This window comes from Ambystoma mexicanum, chromosome 1p (assembly GCF_040938575.1).
Source record: "Ambystoma mexicanum isolate Mex_15411 chromosome 1p, UKY_AmexF1_1, whole genome shotgun sequence".
NCBI classification, from domain to species: Eukaryota; Metazoa; Chordata; class Amphibia; order Caudata; family Ambystomatidae; genus Ambystoma; species Ambystoma mexicanum.
This window is the reverse complement of record NC_090921.1, coordinates 577,549,883-577,569,786: the sequence shown is the minus strand read 5'-3', so window position 1 is coordinate 577,569,786 and position 19,904 is coordinate 577,549,883. Positions and strand designations below refer to the sequence as shown.

The following is a 19,904-nucleotide window of genomic DNA, read 5'->3' as shown; positions in this document are numbered from 1 at the left end:
ATTCTCTTGGCCCTGTTTGAGATGCACACTCGGTCATATGATGCCTTATCGTTTCCATTTTGTTCAGTCATTTGCAGTATCGACAGGTACGCTCTAAACGTCCTATGCTATACCTAGGTCCCAACACAGCTAAACATGGCAATACATTCATGTGCAATGATGGGTATTTTTGACACAAAAATGGCTATGGAAATTGGATGACATAATTTTGTGGGTTTGAGAATGTACATGTTGGGGAAATCTGTTCTCGAGTGCTTTTCTCGACCCACAATAAACGTTTGTAATCCCATTTCCTAATTTTGCACATACCTATTTTTTTTTTAATTAAAAATTAAAGTCCCAATCAATATCAATATCCAGATCAATCAATTCAACCAAATCAAAATGGTTCTTTATCAGTTCTGTCAAAATAACAGGCCTCTGGATTTGATTGCTTGCAGTTATCAGCTGGTGTATAGGGTTATCTTGATTTATATGGAGTTTAAAGATCCACATTGCAAAGTTTAAAACTACGTGTTGGCCACGGACGAAGCTATGATTGGTGCAGCTGCAACTGCAACATCCGTGAGTAGTGCTACCAGAAGGCTGGGCACGTGACTTCTCCACTAGCCCACAGACCAAGGTACTTCCTCCAGAGATATGTAAAGTGAAGCAGAAAAGAGAGGTTGGGGATCAAAGCAGACGAAAAATGGAGCAGGAAAGGTATTGGGACCTAAGGTAGGAATGAGGGAACGCAGGCAAGATGGTGGTGTGTTTGATGAGTGTGAAAGGTACATGGCGGTCCTTCACAATGCTGCAAGGTCATACATTAGACATGCTAAATGACTGCAACTATCAAAATGCACAGCACAAGCTACTGAACATGACTGCTGCAAATTCGGGCACGCGTTCTGAACACCCAACCTTCTGCAGAGTCTAGATCTGCCAAGAGTTGCTTCTCGCGATATCAAGGCATTTTTGACTCTACTGCACACTACAAACGACACGCATAGGCAAGTGGTCCAGTTAGCAAGTGTATTAAATTCCTGCAGGAGCACAGTTAAATATTTCTGTCATTCCCTCTTCACTTTAGGCTCTAGTATCTTTGTGGTAATCGGTAATGAAGTGCAAATTCTGTGCGGTTTAAACAACTTGTATTTGTTCTAAAAATCAATCATTACCCTTCCTCCATCTTCCTTGTCGCAGTTCTAACACTCACGAAGGACCTCTGCCGCCAAGAAGGCGTTCTTTCTTTAACTTTAGTGTTGTGGGTGCTCCCACCTGTCTACCTCGAGCTCCTCCAAATGATTTCCTGAATCACAAGCAGTGATCCCTGTTTGGCAGAATTCCATGCAGTACCCTCTGGGACCACCACATACAATTAGGACTACAGGTGTAAGTAAAAACCAACCTTTGGTATAAGTCTGTACTACCCAGTTTTGTGTTAGCGAGCTGAGCAGCCACTCTTATCTCAAGAGGGAATGTGAGCAGTACAAGGATGTTACACAGAGGTCTTACAGGTTTCTTGGTAAAACACGTATTCATTTATTACACATTCATTTAGAAAACATTCACTAGACGGAGGCTACTTAATATTATACACACACTTCAATACCAAACCAATACGTTTTTGAACAAATTAGGCTCCCCTGAAATAGGAGCAAAATGGCATCAGTTACTTTCAATGGGAGGAAAAAGGCACAAGTTAGCAGAATAGATCACAAATACTTGCTTAGGCAGTGCAAATAGTTTTAGTTCACTAGAGGACTCGATTCAGTTCAATAGGCCTAGGCCAAAGTCAATGGACTAGTGTCTTGGACTGGAAAGAGCAGTTCTTGAAGTAAGTAAAGTATTTGCCCAAGTTCTCAGAAGTAGTTTGTACGATGTATGAAAAAGAATCCTATGTTGGATCACAAGCTGATTAGGCCTGCATGTTTGGAAAGTTCCGGGAACTTTCACCGCGAGAGGCAAGTTCTCTCAATCGGGTTGGCACAGTACCTTAATATGAAGAACAAGATGCAGCAGAAGGCATTGGTTCCTGGCAGTACCTGCAGATCTCACTGTTCCTGAGCCTCAGTCGTGGGGACAAGAGGGAGGACGTCGGGGGACTCCTGCACTGCATGTAAAACGCGGACAATATGGGGTCACTTCAGTTCGAGCAGCTGTAATTCAAGCACACAAGCTGGTGTCCTTTCCCCTGGTTAATCCTAACCAGCTCTGAGAATGGTATCCAAGTGGCTTACAAGTTGATTGGTCCCACCAACTCAAAGGAAGAAGTCTTCCTTGAAGTGGCTTCTCTGTCGAGATGAACTTGGCAATTCGGACCTGCAGCAGGGCTTCACTGGGTAAACCAACGGTCCAGGAGTTGCAGCAGCCGTCCTCTTCCAGCTCGTCTTCGGTTCTTTCGTTCCAGTGGTCAACTCTGCTTTCCAGTCCAAGAGACTCGCCTTTTAAACCGTTTTCTCCCTTTCATTGCAGCCTAGCTGCCACACACCCAGCAGGGTGCTGTCCTTGCCGGACAGTTAGCCAGCCAATCACGCCAGAGTGCACAGGGAGTTTTGGGCACCTCCCTTACTTCCTGCCCACCCCAAACACTCGGACGCTAGAGGCAGTCTTCAGTCCCGAAGCCCGCCAAAGGCACAGAAACAAAGGGACCAAACCTGGTTTGGTGTGCAGAGACAAACACTAGAAAGACCTTTCCAAAAAGAAATGGCGAAAAAAGAAGACCAGGACCTGTTTAAACAAAGGGGCTTAAGGCGCCATCTTGAGAAACATGTCTCCTGCGATTTTTAGCTACCGGTGTTCGCGGTCGGGATAAATCATGGTAGTTGGTTGTAAAACCACTGCCACCAGCCATTTCGATAGAAAAGGGTAGCATTTGACTGCTACATGAGTTTCTAGGCACAGGGGGATATTAAGTAACCCCTCCAGCACTCTATAGGAAGACAGTGTGTGCTGGGCCTAGGAATTTAAAAAGACTAGTAAAGTCAATTTAACCTTGCATTCTCTGGGAAACAGTAGTTTATCCCAGAAAAGGTATTTAAACCTCTGGGAAGTCTAAAAAGACATCCCTGTGTCACTGCACTGAGGGTGCTGTGTGAGACACATGAAAAGATGCCTATGGAGCTATCTTAAAGCTACATAATCAAAGAACACAAGAGTAAAATACACATCAAAATACATGAAAGGGTGGGGAAAAAGGCTCACACTCGTTCCAGGTAAAAAAATCAAGTCCTCAAAATCCAGCAAAGTTGCTGGGGGTCTCTAAGGTGAAGGGAATTAGCACATTTCTGAGAATTCTCCCTAACAATCCCTGTTTCTGTTGGCCCACAGGCCACTCCCCTTACTCAGCTGGTACCCCCAGTACGCCAGAGCATGTCCTTGCACCAGATGCTGACCATTAGGGTACATTTCTGCCAGGAGATCATTGAGCTGGTAATTGAGTACCTTACAGTGAAGCTCTGCATGAATGGCAGACCTACAACCACAGTAGAGAAGGATGCTTGCAGTCCATTCCTAAGGAGGGACTACCCTCTCCTCAACATTAAGGACATTTTCCTACAGCAGTGGAAAGACCCAGAGAAGTCATCCGTAGCCAAATGTTGGTCCAAAATGTACTTTAAGTACTTCAGGAAATTCTTATTCAAGCCGCTGAAAGTGGATTCCATGCTACTCATTTTTGGCAGGATAACAATGTTACATCGGAGGACAAAGACCTGGCAGATAATGCAATCAAGAATGTGTAGACGACTCTCAAGCTTCCTTCTGAGGGCAGAGGCCTGTGTGGCACACACAACCCAGTCCTTGCTTAAGCAGATTCAGTCCCTCCTCACAGCATTGGAAGAGGGAGCCAACGTCACCCATTTTGGATGTGCTGGAGAAATGTCTCCCACTGGCATTGGACCTCTCATTTGATTTGTTACGCACCAGGTCCATAGAAACCTGCACTGCCCTTTCTAGGATGCAATAACTGTGGCTACAATACTGGAAGGGAGGAAACTTCACAAAGGGTCCTAAATTCTGAACTTGCTTTCCTGGAATAAAAGGTCATGGGGCCAAAACTGGATGCACTGCAGAAGCAATCTTCTGAAGAAAACAGGCTTACCAGCAACATAACGCCTAAAGCCAACCTGCCAGCCAGGCCTTACTCTCCCACATACAGGGGCATCAAGACCGTCTCCAGAAACAATACAAGGGTGGGGTTCGCGGACGAAGGTACAACAGGACAATTAAATCTCCCTTCCCTACCTAAGTCCTAAAACTAGTCTTCAGAGTCCTGCAGATCCCTCATTTTGAACCGCTCTACTCGGTTCCCCTCAAAATCCTCTCAGCCAAGGTCATCACATTGATTGCCTCCTTTCCAATATTCCACATTTACAAACCCCCTCTTTTCAGAGAAAATTAGTGGAGTGCACCTACAAATCTCTTCTCAAGGTCATCACATTGGACAGATGGCTTTATGAGCATGGGTCCCTACTACATGCAGATCCTTTTCTCAGCGGCCTTCTAGAGGATCTGGTTTTGAGGGGATATCCTGACTTTATACTCAAGGTCCTATAGGAGTTCCATCTTATCTAAAATATTGTCCTTCTGTACCTACTTTACTTTTATTTATTTGCATTTATAAAGCGCGCAGACAGCCCTCCGGCATTGTGGTGCTGTTACAGGTAAGCTTAGTTATATTTGCATGGAAGTTTAATTACATTTACAGATGGGTGTACATGGAGGGGTGCATGGTTATGTGTTACATAAGGGTGATACAACGACACAAAGTTATAGTGTGTGGCTGATCGCATTGAAGTATGTTACATAAAGTTGTTGTATGTATGCACATAGAGGTATGGAATAAGGGCATTGCTACGTTAGGTGGTAGTTTAAGAGAATAACCTTGTTATGATGGCTTTGCAGAATGCAAGGTGAGAGGGTTCCAATCTGAGGGCACGTGTGAGGGCGTTCCATTAACTGGCGGCGATGAAGGGGAAGCTGACACTGCCCCCTTTGGCATGCTGGACTCTGGGTACAGTCAGAAGGTTGGTGAAAGGTGTTGGAGTGGGTCTAGAGGGGGCATATGTTAATGCTCATGGAAAGGTAGGGCGGAGCAGTGTGATAGATGCACTTATGGGTAAGGGCAAGTGTTAGAGAACACGTTCGCGGACAGGCAGCCAGTGGGCTTGTCGTCTAGCTGCAGTGAAGGGAGTTCCATAGTTTCACGGCTAAGCAGGAGAATGCTGATCCACCCAGTTTCTTTCTTCGTGTAAGGTTTGTGTTCTAGGCGGATGTCGTTGCAGGATCTTAGGGTTCTGGTTGGTTTGTAGATGGAGTTTCTTTTGAATAAATTCTGCTCCCTGGCCGTGTATTGCTCTGTGCGTTATGCACATTGTTTTGAAAGCGTTTCTTTTTTTGTTTGGGGGCCAATGTAGCATCCTACAGGCTGGTGTGATGTGATCTCTTCTGTTGAGTTTATGGAGAAATCTGGCTGTCACATTTTGTATTTGTTGCAGTTTCCTTAGTAGGTAGTCTGGCATTCCAAGGTATTTGCTGTTAGCATAGTCTATCCTGGCCATGATGAGAGATATGATGGCAAGTGTTTTGTGCATGAAGGAAAGGAAGGTAGGATTATTTTGATTGATTGTAGATGGAAGAGGCACTGCTTGATTGTCACATTAACTTGTGGTTCTAGTGTTAACTCATTGTCCATGAGTATTCCAAGTTTTTTTTTACGGCTGTAGATGGTGTCAGTAGGTTTCCCAGTTTATGGGCCATGGAATCAGCTAGTTTGTTTACTCTTTCTTCGGGTGTAATCGTGATTTCTGTTTTGTTGGGGTTGATTTTGAGTTTGTTGACGTTCATCCATTGGTAGAACTCCTTGAGACACACTATTTGGGGTGTGTTCTCTTCTTGTATGTCACTGAATTTGAAGATGATTTGTGTGTCATCTGGGTAGTTTTTTGATGAGGTTGATTGGCAGTTTGTCATGTAGATGTTGAAGAATAGTGGTGATGGCGATGAGCCTTGGGGTACTCTGCAGGTGGTGTCCCGCGGTGCGTATTTGAAAGGTTTTAACCAGAATGTTTACATTCTTTCCGAGAGGAAAGATTTGATCCAGAGCAGTGCAGTGAGCCCTATTTCTTCCAGTCTTTTAATTAGGATGTTGTAGGTGACTATGTCAAAGGCGGCTGAGAGATCCAGTAACAACAGTGCTGATTGGGTGTTGGAGTTGGGTTGATCTATAGATCATCCCATATTTGGACTAGTGCTGTCTCTATTCCTCTCAAGGGCCGAAGCCTACTTGCGCCTGGTCCAGTAGTTGGTTATTTTCAACATGCTCCAGTAGTTGTTGGTAGACATAGGTTTATAATAGTTTTGCCGGGTATGGTATGTTTGAGATTGGTCTATAGTTTGAGAGGTCTTCCACATCGACCGTTGTGTCTTTGAGAAGAGGTTTGATGTAGGCTGTTTTTAAATGCTCTCGTACTCTCCCTGTTGTCAGTGATTGATGGAAGAGGTTTAGGTAGTATTTTGATGGTGTGTCCTGTGCGAGTATGAATTTATGGATGTCTAGGCGCAGGGGCCCATTGGGCAACCTGCCTTGTTGCTCTTTTATCACCAAGCTTATAGTTTTTCTGTAGACATCTGTTGGAAGCAGCACATTTTGTTCGGTGGTCCAGGGGTTGGTGGTAGATGGTGCATTGTTTGGTCAATTGGTCTGATATGATATGGCATTTATAACGCGCCTACACACAAGTGTTTTTCTGCTTTGTATGACTTGTGTATGTTGGTGAATTTGTTCTCGAAGTGATTTGCAAGATCGCAGTTTTTGGGAGGGCACCAGTGAATTGTTGCATCCAGATGGGTTTCTCATTTCATTTACAATGTTGAATAACTCTCTTTGAGTGTTTGTGGCTTTAGTGATTCGGTCATCATAGTGTCATTGTCTCCTTTTTTGCTTTGAGTATTTTGGATTTGTATGATCAGATTTGTAGTAGTTATTTTACTCTTTTGTCTTGGGCTTAATTTTCCCCCCAGTCATGTTCTAGTTTAGTTAGTTTGTTTCATTGCTTTTAGGTGGGGTGTGCACCATCCAGCCACTGCTTTCATTCTTGATGGGATGAGGCACATTTCGGGGCAGATGGCATCTATTGTTTCTGCAATCCATTTCTGAATCAGGTTTGCTTTTCAGTCTGTATGTCTGTTGGCTTCGAGATTTCTAATAATTCTTCTAATTTACTGTTCTTGATGGTTTTCCAGTTTCCTTTCCAGATTGGTGGGTATTTTTGCAGGTTTTTAGATGGGTTTGATGGTATTTGGATCACAAAACGGATGATGAGGTGGTCACTCCATAGTATTTAGATGGGTGGTACTGTTGTGGTCAGGTTTATTTTGGCAAAGATTGCATCCAGGGTGTGTCCTGCTGTGTGTATCTCTTTTCACCATCTATGGAAGGTTCATGGTCTTGAGTTGCTTGATTGTTATTCTGCAAGTTGGGGTTCTGTTCTTCAAACCATATGTTGAAGTCCCCTAGAACAATAAGATGTTCATGTTTGATGGCTAGATGTGTGACTGCTTCTATGAAGGTGTCTGTGAAGGCAGTGTCATCATTAGTAGGTCTGTAGACTAGTATGAATGTAAGGTTTGATTGTGGGTCCGTGGTAAGCTGGAGGATGAGGGATTGGAAATTTAGGATGTTTAAAGGCTAAGCAGTTTTAATTTTTAGGTGTACTTTATAGGCTACTGCAACTCTTCCTCTTTTTGATTGGTTTTATTTTTCCTTCTCTGCCTGTTTGCATTTGAAGTTGTCAGGTAGGCAGCTATGTAGTGTGACTTTGTAGTTTTCGGCTAGTCATGTTTCTGTGATGAATAGATGTCAATTCCCCTTGGTCTCGGAGTAGGTTGTAGATCTTGGTTGCGTGTTTGAACATAGATCTGTCCTCTATCAGATTGCAGTGTAGTTTTCTCTTTGCAGTTACTTGATTTGTTCTAGCTTGCATTTTAGGGCGGTCTTGTTGGTGGTTCTCCTTGTCATCTTTGGGTTGTTCAAATCTTTCTTTTATTCTCGTTTTGCCGTTGAATAGTACGGTTAGGTTTTTAACTGGGTTCATGGCTTCTTCAGGCTCCCCTTCTGATTCAGGATGGTGTTGGTGGGGGATGCCTTGGGGTTTGTTGATGTACGGAGTGAGGCTGTAGCTTCTCATTCTTCCAGTTGTTTCTGCTTGTTTCCTTTGGGGTCCTGATATCCTGTTGGTGTGTATGGGCATCTGTTCAGGCGATTCGCTTGTTGGGGATTGCTTGCCTTTTCTCTAAATTAATGAAAGTTTGTTTCCTACCTTTCGCCTATATGTGAAGTATGGCTATCTGAGCTGTTCGCCTAAATTCGGAATAAGGCCAAGTACCACAAATTTCTTAACTCGGTGATATGGCTAACTAACAGTTCGCCCGAGTTCAGAACGAGGCTAAGTAACCCGAAAATGCACCTAGATGTGAGATCTGGCCAACTAACACAGTTGGCCTAAGCGAGGAATGTGGCCAACTCACACAGTTTAACAACCACTAAAATACACTTGCACATGAATTTCTAAATGGTAATTAAATGAGACAATAAACATAGTGAATTAGTAAAGTGTAATGTGAGAGTTCAAGGTGAAGAAACAGTTCCTGGACAGAGGATTTCCACGAGAAAATATCGAAAAGGCAATCGCACGTACTGAAGCTCAAGACAGAAATACACTTCTACAAGATCACCAGAAGAAAGAGGATACACATTTGATACATACGCTCAAATACTCAAGCCAGAGTTTCCAAATTAAAAGAATCTTTCACAAAAACTGGGATCTGATTAAATCAAATGAAACATTATCACACCTATTCCCAGATCCACCTATGATGGCCTATAAGCGAGGGAAGAACTTTAGAGATCAATTCATAAGAGCAGAAAGAAGTAAAGCAACATCTCAGAGGACCCTAAGTAAACCTAAGGTAGGCACCTTCGCTTGCCTACATTGTCAACATTGTAACAACTTAATCAAAGGCGACCATACCCGCCATCCACACACAGGCAAGAAGGTCATGCCAAAAACTTTAAAACATGCGACACAAAGAATGTCATCTACGCCATACGTTGCCCCTGCGGCAAATATGTTGGCAAGACAAACAGAAGGGCCAAAGATAGGTGGACCGAGCACAAATCATGTATCGGGACACAAAATTTGAAATCACCTGTCTTTAGACATTTCCGGGACATGAGACACAATGTTTCTCAAATGAGACTGGTTATATTGGAAGTGCTACGTCCATTGAGTAGAGGAGGTAACTTAGCCAAATTATTGGCACAAAGAGAACTGTTCTGGATTAGTAAACTCAATGCAATGACCTCCTTAGGTCTAAATGAAGAGTATTACTTGGGTCCATTCTTAGAACTCCGTACTTGAAATGACCACACTAAGATGTTAAGATTGTACACCCATTGGTTTTGGGGTAGGCAATTATGGAAATGACCATGCTATTGTATACACATTTTTTTTCTAATATTTATATATGCTGAATATTTAGTTTACTTTATTGATTGTTGTTTTGGGGTAGGCAATTATGGAAATTACCATTCTATTGCATACACATGTTTTCAAATATGTACATATGTTGTAAGTTTTGTTTTTTATTTGACTCTTTTATTGATCATGCTTATATCAACATTACTAATTCTTAATTAATGATTCATACACTAGAATCTCTTAGATCCATGTGCATATTAGGACAAGTTTTTTAGCTACTTTTTGTAAACTGATTGACGTAACTCAACACCTCATTTCACATACCATTGTATGTTTTTATTGACTACACATAACATAGTTAGCTCTCAATTTGCATACTGCATAATTCTAATGCGATCATTAATGGGATATATATATATATCCCCAAATCTTCTACTATCCTTTCCTCAAACACACTTTTACAACAAAAGATACGGCAGGGCTGCTGTTATGTTTTACCTACATTCATAGGTTTTTTCAGCCATTCGAGCTCCTTTACAAACAATATAATATTTCGCATGACATTCCTATAATATTCTTATTTGAATCTATCCACCAAGTATTTGTTTAAGGTATTTGATCCATACTTTACATGGTCACGGGTGTGACTATGACGCTCGCGTGCGCATCGATGCCGTCATCATTGTGTGACGTTGCTTGCATGTGTGCGGGCGACAGCGGGTAAGTGCTCCCGCTTAAGTAACTAACAGCTGAATGGTTTAGTCGTTCGCGCGTGCGTGGGTGACGTCATGATTTCGGGTGCCGCCCACACATGCACGAGTGACATCATTCAGCCACAAACAGTATAAAAACGCAAACACGGAAGATGGAGGCAGAAAGCAGGTCTTCCTGTCCTCATCTCTGCCGGAGCTGCCACATTGGAACCTTTTCCCAAGTAAGTACTTCTGCATAGGCAGCCCTCGTGATCATACAGATCACCATTTCTATTATACTTACGTTCTCATTCTCCCTTAGGAGAACAGAGGCGGCTTTACCTATGAAAAGATGATAAATATGCTTCAACACTGAAGCAATAGGGATCCTTCCCCCTTAGAAGAAGGGTGAGTCCATCCAAACCTTTTTTCACCATTACTATTTGTTTTACTCACACCTTTTCCCACACCTATTGGGATTGAGTATTGTTGTGCATGAACATGACAAGCCCTTTGTTTTATCTGGGTGAATTTACGAATTAGTTACCTTATAGACAGATTTTGAATTAAGATATCTAAGTTTTGGTATATGGCCAGAAAACACGCTCTCACACATTAGTGTTTTTTTACCTAAGCATCATTGGGTCTCTAGTGGCACTTGAGACAGGATGTCCATCTCCACAAATTATTGTGATTACTAAAGGTATAATTGTGACAATCATCCACAGTCTTGGTTTAATTATGTTAAATGTCTTTTCTCAAATTACCACATGGGTAAAATTCTGATTAATTTTTGTTCCTTGTAGATACTTGTGAAAAACCTATGACGAATTCTATGCCCCTGATGAAGAGTCTATGAATCTCGAAACGCGTTGGGCCAACTTGAAAAATCAAAATAAAAAGGAGAAGATCGTCTTCTCTAATGAAAAAGAGTTACTTGAATTTTTTGGATGAACCTCTCTGTACTGTGAATATCCAAGTTATAAAAGTAACCAATTGTATATAAAAAAAAAATCTATGACTAATACCATTTAGGCTTACTGACTTTTAGAAAGTGTGGAGGGGGCGCAGTTCTCCATAACATGGATTTCTTTGTTCCTAACTCACACAGTTTGCCTAGAAGTGAGAAAAGGTTGAACTAACACAGTTGGCCTGGATGTGAGATATGGCTAACTAGCACATTTGGGCTAAATTCAAAATAAGGCTGACTAACACAGTCCGCCTAGGTGTGAAATATGGCTAACTAATAAAATGTCTTAAGTGAGGAATATGGCTAACTAACACAGTTTGCTTGAAAGTCAGAGAAGCCTAAACAAACACAATTTGTCTAGGTGTGAGATATGGCTAACTTGCACAGCTAGGCCAAATTCAAACAGGGCTACATAACACAATTTGTCTAAATGCAAAAAGTGGTTACCATGGAACTGTGAGCTACCTGCAACGGTATCATTTTCTTTGTCTAGTTTTCATATCTCTCTATGGTCTTGCTCCAGACTATCTTGCATCTCTCCTTTCATTCTATTCTCCTTCTCGTCCCCTCCGCTGGTCTTTTTAGACTTGACGTTCCTCTTCCTCCCTGTGCTCAAACCCACTTTTGCTCCTTTCAGCTTCTTGCTCCTCTTTACTGGAACTTCCTTACTCTACCTCTTTGTTCCATTACCTCTTTTTCTCTTTTCTGTTCCTCTTCAAAAACTCATTTGTTTCAGTCGTCTGATTGATACTGGCTGACTCCGAACACTGACTTTCATTGCTGATTTTCATGTACCATCAACTGTTCTATGTAAAGCGCTTTTGTTGAAGGCGCTATTTAAAGTAAAATAAAAATACAAAAATACAGGCCATAACTGTTAGGCAATAAGAGAGGTGGGACGATTGAATGGGGGACAGTGATGGCTGTGCTGCCTGCCCAAGCCACACTTACCTGGTCAGTTACGCTAGTTGACGGCTGCACGCTTCACACTTCACAGGATATCACAGACTGGAGCCACTTCTTCTGGAGCTGTCCTTTGCCTTAGGGCCCCTCACTGAGGGGGCTGCCCTGGGAAGATTATTTAAATAGCCACAAAGGTCCAATCGGGCGCTAGGGGGAGAAAGGGAGGGGACACGGACCCAAACAAGGAAGCGGGCAAATGAGAGAAAAGACACAAGGATTTGAAAACTATGTCCATAGGTAAACTAATGCAATGAAAGTGCATCTGGAACTTACAGGTGCCCTTATTTGGCTTAAGCAATGCTGGTGGTTGTCTAGCTCTAATATTGCCTTTTCTTCAGTCTTGGAATGATGGTTACAATCTTTCTGCAATATTTTCCTCTTTACTTTGCCAATGATGGTTACTATCTTGGTTAAATGTTTCCCCCTCTTTGCTTTGGTAATGATTAGTTGTAACCCTTCTTCTGTTGATTTCTTTCAAAGTGAGTATAATGCCAACATGGCTTTCTTTCATTAGTTTAGTATTCAAAATGTTAGCAAGCGGGCGACTACAGAGCGTCCTGGGGTTGCCTAACAAAGGTCAATTCGCTGTCCTCTCCCTATGCATCCGCTCGATCATCTGCTCATGCAACTTCTGCTTCCTCTGTCAGTTCCTGAACTCGTGTGCTCCAGTGCTCTCCAGCCACCGCAACAGGGCACAAAATAGGAGAGCTTCTCTCTCCCATGGGACAGCCTGTCAAAGCACTGCTTCCCACTGCGTGACCTTTGCACTTAACGTTTCCAACTTCAGAGACCCTCTCAGGTCCGTAATCCACTTAAAAAACAGCAGCGGTTCCGGCGTCTTCGTTTCTGCCTCTGTTGCTCCCACTGCTGCACCTGAAGGTCATTAGAACCACTAGACTGCACACTGCAGTTCTGTACTTTTGAGCCCCTCTTCCTCGTCCCAGTACTTAGAGCATTATGGGACTTGAAGTCTCTAATATTCTAGTCCCTTTTTTTTTTAATCAAAGGCCTCAATTTTACAATAGGCCATCAAAACTGTGGAATTTTTAGGGAAATTAGTTGGAGGGTTCTCCCAATTCTCCTGATCTGAGCCTCCTCTCATGTGATCCTCCCACAGAACACCACCCCCAGGGTCAGGAGTGTCTGCCTTTCACTGGCCACATGAGAAGGGTCCCAGGCCAGGATTTTTGGGATAATCACCTCTGATTCTCTTGATATTACCAATAAAAAAAACACACTGCCTTGCTTCCTGTGCCTTCCTTTATACTCCTCCTTTCCCTCCCATTGATCCTGGTGCCAATCACTACATTGTTCTTCCCCCAGGGTTGTGTCATGCATGCATGAGGCTTTAAAGCGTCTCCTAAGCCCACCCCTTTTCAATCACAGGGCCGCCAGATTTCTGCAATGGCAGCCAGCGACAAGCACAGTCTATCTCAGTCTTTATGTGCGTGATCTGGAGTTTCCTGGTTGCCGGTCTGCAGTATGTACCACTCAGCGGCCCTATTTGCTCACCGCCAGAACTCTCCCTGGTGAGTTGTGTGTTCCTTCCTCTGCCACAAGGACTTCTGGACTCTCTAGTCTTAGAAGAGAGGAAAACGAATAGTGATCAGAGCAGGGCATGACAGGTATGTGATGATAACAAGTGGAACTTGACAATTAAAGCCAGACACAAGTAGAAGGCGCAGACACTGGTGCTGTCCCACCTTCCCTATGCTGCCTCTGGCACAGGACTGGCTCTGGCAAACACCCTGTTAGGCCTCCTGCCCCAGGCTGAGAGGGGTCCACATCCCCTCTTGACAGGGCCAGGTCCCTAGCCCTGTCACACATCATATAACACTGGTTGGCAGAGAATGAAGTCCTAACGTAAAAAGCAATGTCTTTGTGTCCTTATTTAATTGAATGTTCGAATGAGGGCATGTCTTAAAACACCATTGTGGGAATATCTTAAGAGGAATCGTTATAATGTAAATATTTAGGTTTATTACATGAACTTGTGTTATAAATTTGGGAAATGGATGTTGGATAACAAATATAGAGAAATAAAGATTGATTAGTCTTTGTTTTATGTTTTAAGTAGTGTTTGTTGAAAAATATTTGAATTATTTGATTTTGGAAATGTGTCCAACTAGGACATGTGGGTGCCTTTTCGGTTGATTGTCCATAAACCCACATTTAGGCATAAAATATTTGATGACTCTCCTCACTAGTGGCTTGGATGTGTGGGCCACTTCACAGCTGCCAGCTCTAGGCTCACCTTTTCTAACATTGGAGTCTGAGACGAGTGGGAATGGATCCCATCCTCACAAGTTGCAACAAACCAAGGCCTAAATCCATCTTTGTCAGGGGTATATTGACTGCTTCAGAAGGGGATGTTCTTAAGGAGGGTTTGGAGTTAGAATTCTCAGCAGTAGGGCAGGGAGTGCAGGCCCATGGTGAATCGGCCATGTTAGAGGCTAGGACTGTTTCTTAGCCTGGCACATCCACTGCATCTAAATAAATGTGTTCCAGGACTACATCCCCATCAATTAAGGTTTCTAAAATGTTTTTATGAAACCTTTTAAGTTAATCATGGGTGCCACTGCTGAGGAGCCTGCACAGGTTCCTTTGCACCCACTAATCTCTCTGCCACCCTTCTGCCCCTTTGGTCCATGAATCTGACCATGGCAATGCGGGTTGATGAATCGGGTGCGGATAAGGATGTCATGGTTTTGACTATACCCCACTTTCTCGCAAGAGACGGCTGAGAGATATATCTGAGAACACTGATGCGCAGTCCAATCCCAGCTCCAGCAGTTGAGCGATGGGGACAGGTGAAGGAATAAGCAAACGCTGAAATTCAACCTGCATGCATTCAGAAGGGAGATGTGCAACAAAGCATGCATTGCATTTGCATGCTTTTGACACCTAGTCTGGTGGTGGGGGGGTAGATCATGGTCAATTAAAGGCAGCAGCGACCACCAGGCTCTGACAGCAACCAGTGCAACATATGGCACCTGTTAACCTTGTGCAGAACCCTGTTTCCTCTCCTGAATCTAACCCACATGCAGTGGCATGTACTGCTGGGCCGACAGCACATATGTTGGGTGTGGATTTTTTTTCTCCGTTTAGTGTCGAAACGCTAGCTTAAACCAGAGTTGTACGATCCGTTACTATTGCAGCAAGAAAGGCATTGGACAGGTCAGAGGGTAAGAAAGTCCACTTCACAGCGCATAGGTGGATGAGCAGCCAAAGCACAGACCACATTGCTGCAGTGGCACATTGAGTCGCCACCTTTTCTAGTGATGGAACATTCCACTTTGTGTATGCAAGACTTTGGCAGGAGCCACATATGTGCAGACATCTGATATAAGACGAAGAAGGTAGTGGCAGAGTGGTTAAATCCCTGGAAGCTATTGTTTGGCTTTGTGGCAATGGACAATGGTGCCTGTGTCATTTCTGTCCTAAGTCTGGGGAATGCAATGCATGGCCATGATTTGTACATTTTCTCCACCATGTGGTGGCACATTTGTGTGGGATTGCTCCGCTTGCCATGGAACACAAGATCTGCTCTAATTTCAGCTAGTCATATACAGCTCGTGAAATGCTTTGCGAGTGTTGCCAATGCAATACATACGCCCTACCACCAGCTGGAAATGTCTGGCGATTAGCTGCAATGCAGTCTGTCATATTGCCTGTGTGAGCAAATACCTTCGGTAAGTGACTACAGCAAATAATACAAGATGGATATGAAAAAAATGTAATCTTAAATGATTCCAAATGCCGACGTTTTTAGAAAAGAGCACCCAGGGAAGTTGGGTCCGAGACTAGGTGTGGTATAAAAACAAATGTATTCAACAACAATTTGAACACACTCAAAAGTACAAAAATCATCTTCACAAATGAGAATGAAAGCAACAATCACACCCATTCTCACACACACATATTAAAACATTCATTCTGCATACTCCTAACACACCAGACTAGGGTATCAAAAAAACAGAGACCAGAATGACATGCACAAACAACTCATAAAATCATGTCAAATCAGAGAAAAGTGGCACAGGTCTGAAAAAAGAAAAAACAAGTGTAGTGAACAGGCTTTCACCCTCAGCCAGGCAAGTCTCACGAGGCCATATTACAGAAACTCTGCACAAGTGCAAGTCAAATTTTGCACAGCAATTAAAACCGGGATCAGATTCAACTCATGCAAATATGCATTATTTCATTGCATTTTTGCAGATTCCCAATCTTTTTCCCTAGTGCCAATTCCTTGCAAAAATTCACTCCACCTGTGCAAATTTACCGTGATATGGAACTTGTTTCATGTTTAAAAGACTGGTAAAAATGAGCACCATTGAATTGGGCAATGTTAACCCCATTAGAATTCCTCTATCGGGTGGCTGCAGGCATTGTGTTGAAAAACTAGTTCTAAGTTACAGCTCTGAGCGGTTGGCACATAGGCAATGACATTGGTAAGATTAGGATCAAAGTTGAGTGATGAGAGTGGTTTGCTGGCACTGTGTTGGTTCACGTGAGAAAAATGTACACCAGGGAGACTGTTCTGAATGGCATTGCGCACACATGTTTCCTGGCAGCCATCACACGGTGACCCACCAGCCCCCCACCAGGTCCTGAAACAGATTCCTCTGTGTGTTTGTGATAATAGTGGGATATGTGACAGCGATTGGAGACTGTTGCAGATGGGGGCCGTTTATCTCAGGGAGTGCTTTCCTCTTTTTTTTCCCTTTCAAGTTAATTAATTTGTGTTCTTTGCTGCTAGGAGAACAGTAAAGAGGTAAATGCAGAATCACGGCCTCCGTGTCTTGACCTAAAATTCTGATTTTCAACACTAACGTTATAGAAAGTCATAAACGTTATAGAAAGTCATAATTCTATTAATGACACGGAAGCAAAGGATTATGCTTTACTCCATTCTTTAATTCTCAAGCAGCATAGTAATAACCATAACATGATAAACCAAATCAATATGAAAAAACGACAAATCCCATGATATGTGAGTCATTTGGTAGTTTATATGGTGTGCACTGACATGTGACCCCATCGACCAATCCGTTACACCTTCATGTCCTTATCTCTATCTCATGTCACGTCGTCGTCCTCCTTTTTTTTTTTTGGTTTTGCTGTTCCTCGACTCTTTAACTTTTGCGCCCCAACCGGTTGATGCCAACTTCAAGTTCCCCTCCCTCTCCTTTTCATGGACCTGCTGGCAATCTCCTCAGAGCCGCGCCCCACTTCAAAGAGCAGAGAGGGCTTCTCTTAAAATGGCTCCTCCTAAAGCACTCGGAACAAGTGTTATTTTGGGACCAGTCGCTCTAGGTGGGCATGGCTCCTTCAGGAGAAGTGGTCTGGAAGTCTCTGCAAATACAGGAGTCGGTGGGATCACGTCAGGGTCACCAATTGAAGACAAGTCCCTGAACGCTCACACCAGAGAGGATTTAACATGCTAGGGAAGAAAGGCCCAAGTGGATCTTGTAAGGATAACAAGTTTTAATCTCACACGCACGCAGATGAGAGCAACAGCAAAGAACTCTGCTGCTAAGAACGTTCTGATGAACAGTAGTACAAGCAGGATCTTATAAAGAAAAACATTGTCACACATAACGCAATACATACAGTAAAATCCCACATGTCTGATTGGTGGGCGCCTATACATGATCTGCCTGCTCCATGAGAGATGCCATTGGTTCCAGCCCAATCCATCCATCTTCCATCACGTGGCTGCTGCAGTGATCATCATCTTCTCACATCGAAAGCCAAAGAACAAATTGACTACACTTCTGACACAATGCTGTTTTAACACTATACCGTGCACATGGCAGGCCTCAAGACGAGCACAAAGGAGGTTCGGGGACACTTAAACCTTCACACACACATTTCACTCACTCCCTTCCGCGCCATCCGGCTCCAAGGTCTCCACCCTCATTTTGAACTATAATTTATCACTCCCAGCACCTCGCAATACAAATCACACGATTGTCGCTTCAACGATGTGCCCTGTCCATTCTCTTTGAACATTTCAGGACTTGTTACTTTGGGTTGGTGGTCAAAGGGCACCTGGTGGCATGGAATTCAGGGGTCTTAAGCTTTAGTCCATTATATGGGCTATAAAGTTGAAAGTTTATTTATTGATATACATTTAGCAACAAGGCTTTGTATAACACAGCATACAAAAAGATAAAATACATTCCGCATATTCATTACAATCTGATTAAAAGCACAGATCAGCTTATCGAAGACATGTTAAAATTTCAACTACATGAAGATAAAACTTAACAAGAAAAAACATTAGGTTGATATTGTTGCCTTGGAAGAAAGTCAACCATAGTGAAGGCATTTCACACACATTTACTGCATTATTATATGCCTTAAAATATTTGAGTCGTAAAGACAGAAGGCTTTCACATTCCGTAATCAAGTGGAAAACTGTTTCATTGACAAGGTTACCACCCAACCGACAATCTGTGTGATGGTATACTAATTTGTTCTGCCAGCTTTTCTGTGATTAAGCTACCGAGACATTACATTTGAGTAGCAAGTATGTCCGAAAGATGTGCGGGGAAGGGTAAGCAGCTATTTTGGAATGGTCATACAAGACCATCTCTCCTTACAGAAGTCAACAGTCGATGATCGATTTTCGATATGATGAATGTTTTCTAAAAAGGTACACTTGCCAATTTTCCCCTTCAGCCAGTGTTTTATATCACCAGCAAGGAATGTGATGGGGCCCTCGTGCAACCACTTCTTGTGTAGCTGTTTTAGAACGCCAATTGTGCCAATCAGTATTTTATCATCAAGAGCTAAGAAGGCCTTCATATAGGGGACAATAATAGTTTCTCTGTTCACAGTCGTTAGGCGATGGTAGAATAGGACACATTGGGCCACATAGACGTTCCAAATACCCTTGATGTTAAATTCTAGATATAAGTATTCAACACTGATGCATTGGGCAAGACGAAATAATCTTCGCAGAAGTTTTGCTTCGAACCTGATAATGCGCGTTTTACATTTTTGGCCCCAAATTGCAATAGAATATGATAACATTGCCAATATTTTGGTGTTATAGATGGACAAGACTGCCGATGCACAAAAGCTGTTAATACGACCAATAAAAGCACTAAGTGCATTTAGTGCTATCATACATTTCTGTTTCAATTAGTCCCAGTGTATATCCCATTTTAATTTGTCATCCACAATTACACCTAGATATTTGTATGACTTTACTTGCTTGAGTGGGTCTGAAGCTAATGTCCAATGCAGTCTCTGTGGCCTAAGTTTCTGGGTAAATACCATGATTTTACTTTTTGCGGTATTGATCTTAAGGCCATTGTCTTTCGAATAGGAGACAAGAGCATTCAGCATTAGTTGCAAGACAGCGGGTGTGCAGTCCAAAAGCAAGAGGTCGTCGGCATATGCAAGCCAGCCCAAGGACACCTTCTTTATTTTTATGGGGTTGGCACCTTGAATATTAAAGGACTCAAAGATATCGGCAAGATATAAATTAATTAAAATGGCCGCAATCATAAACCCCTACTTAACCCCATGTTGGGTTGGCAATGATTTTGATAATTTGCCTACTGCATTAAGGCGGACACAAACAGTTGTGTCTGCATGTAATAACATTAACATGCGTAGCAAGCCAGATGTAATCCTCCATGCATCGAGTTTGCGCCACAGACGATTTCTGCAGACAGTATCAAATGCAGTGGAAAAATCGATGAAAGCGCAATATACATCAAGTTTGCGCCGCTGCCATGAGTGTTCAATGGCAGAGCTGAGTATGAGAAGGTTATGAGATGTACTTGATTTTTCTCTAAA

General features: G+C 42.8%; 1 protein-coding gene across 1 annotated transcript in view; it reads left to right on the top strand.

The window, feature by feature from the left end:
• Positions 1-14,147, top strand: part of PLEKHJ1 (pleckstrin homology domain containing J1) — a 382,313-nt gene extending 368,166 nt beyond the window's left edge. The window contains exon 7 of the mRNA XM_069649517.1: positions 10,963-14,147. Within this exon, the coding sequence (XP_069505618.1) occupies positions 10,963-10,972 (10 nt within the window). The 3' untranslated portion in view covers positions 10,973-14,147. The remainder of the gene's footprint in view (positions 1-10,962) is intronic.
• Positions 14,148-19,904: the final 5,757 nt, after the last annotated feature.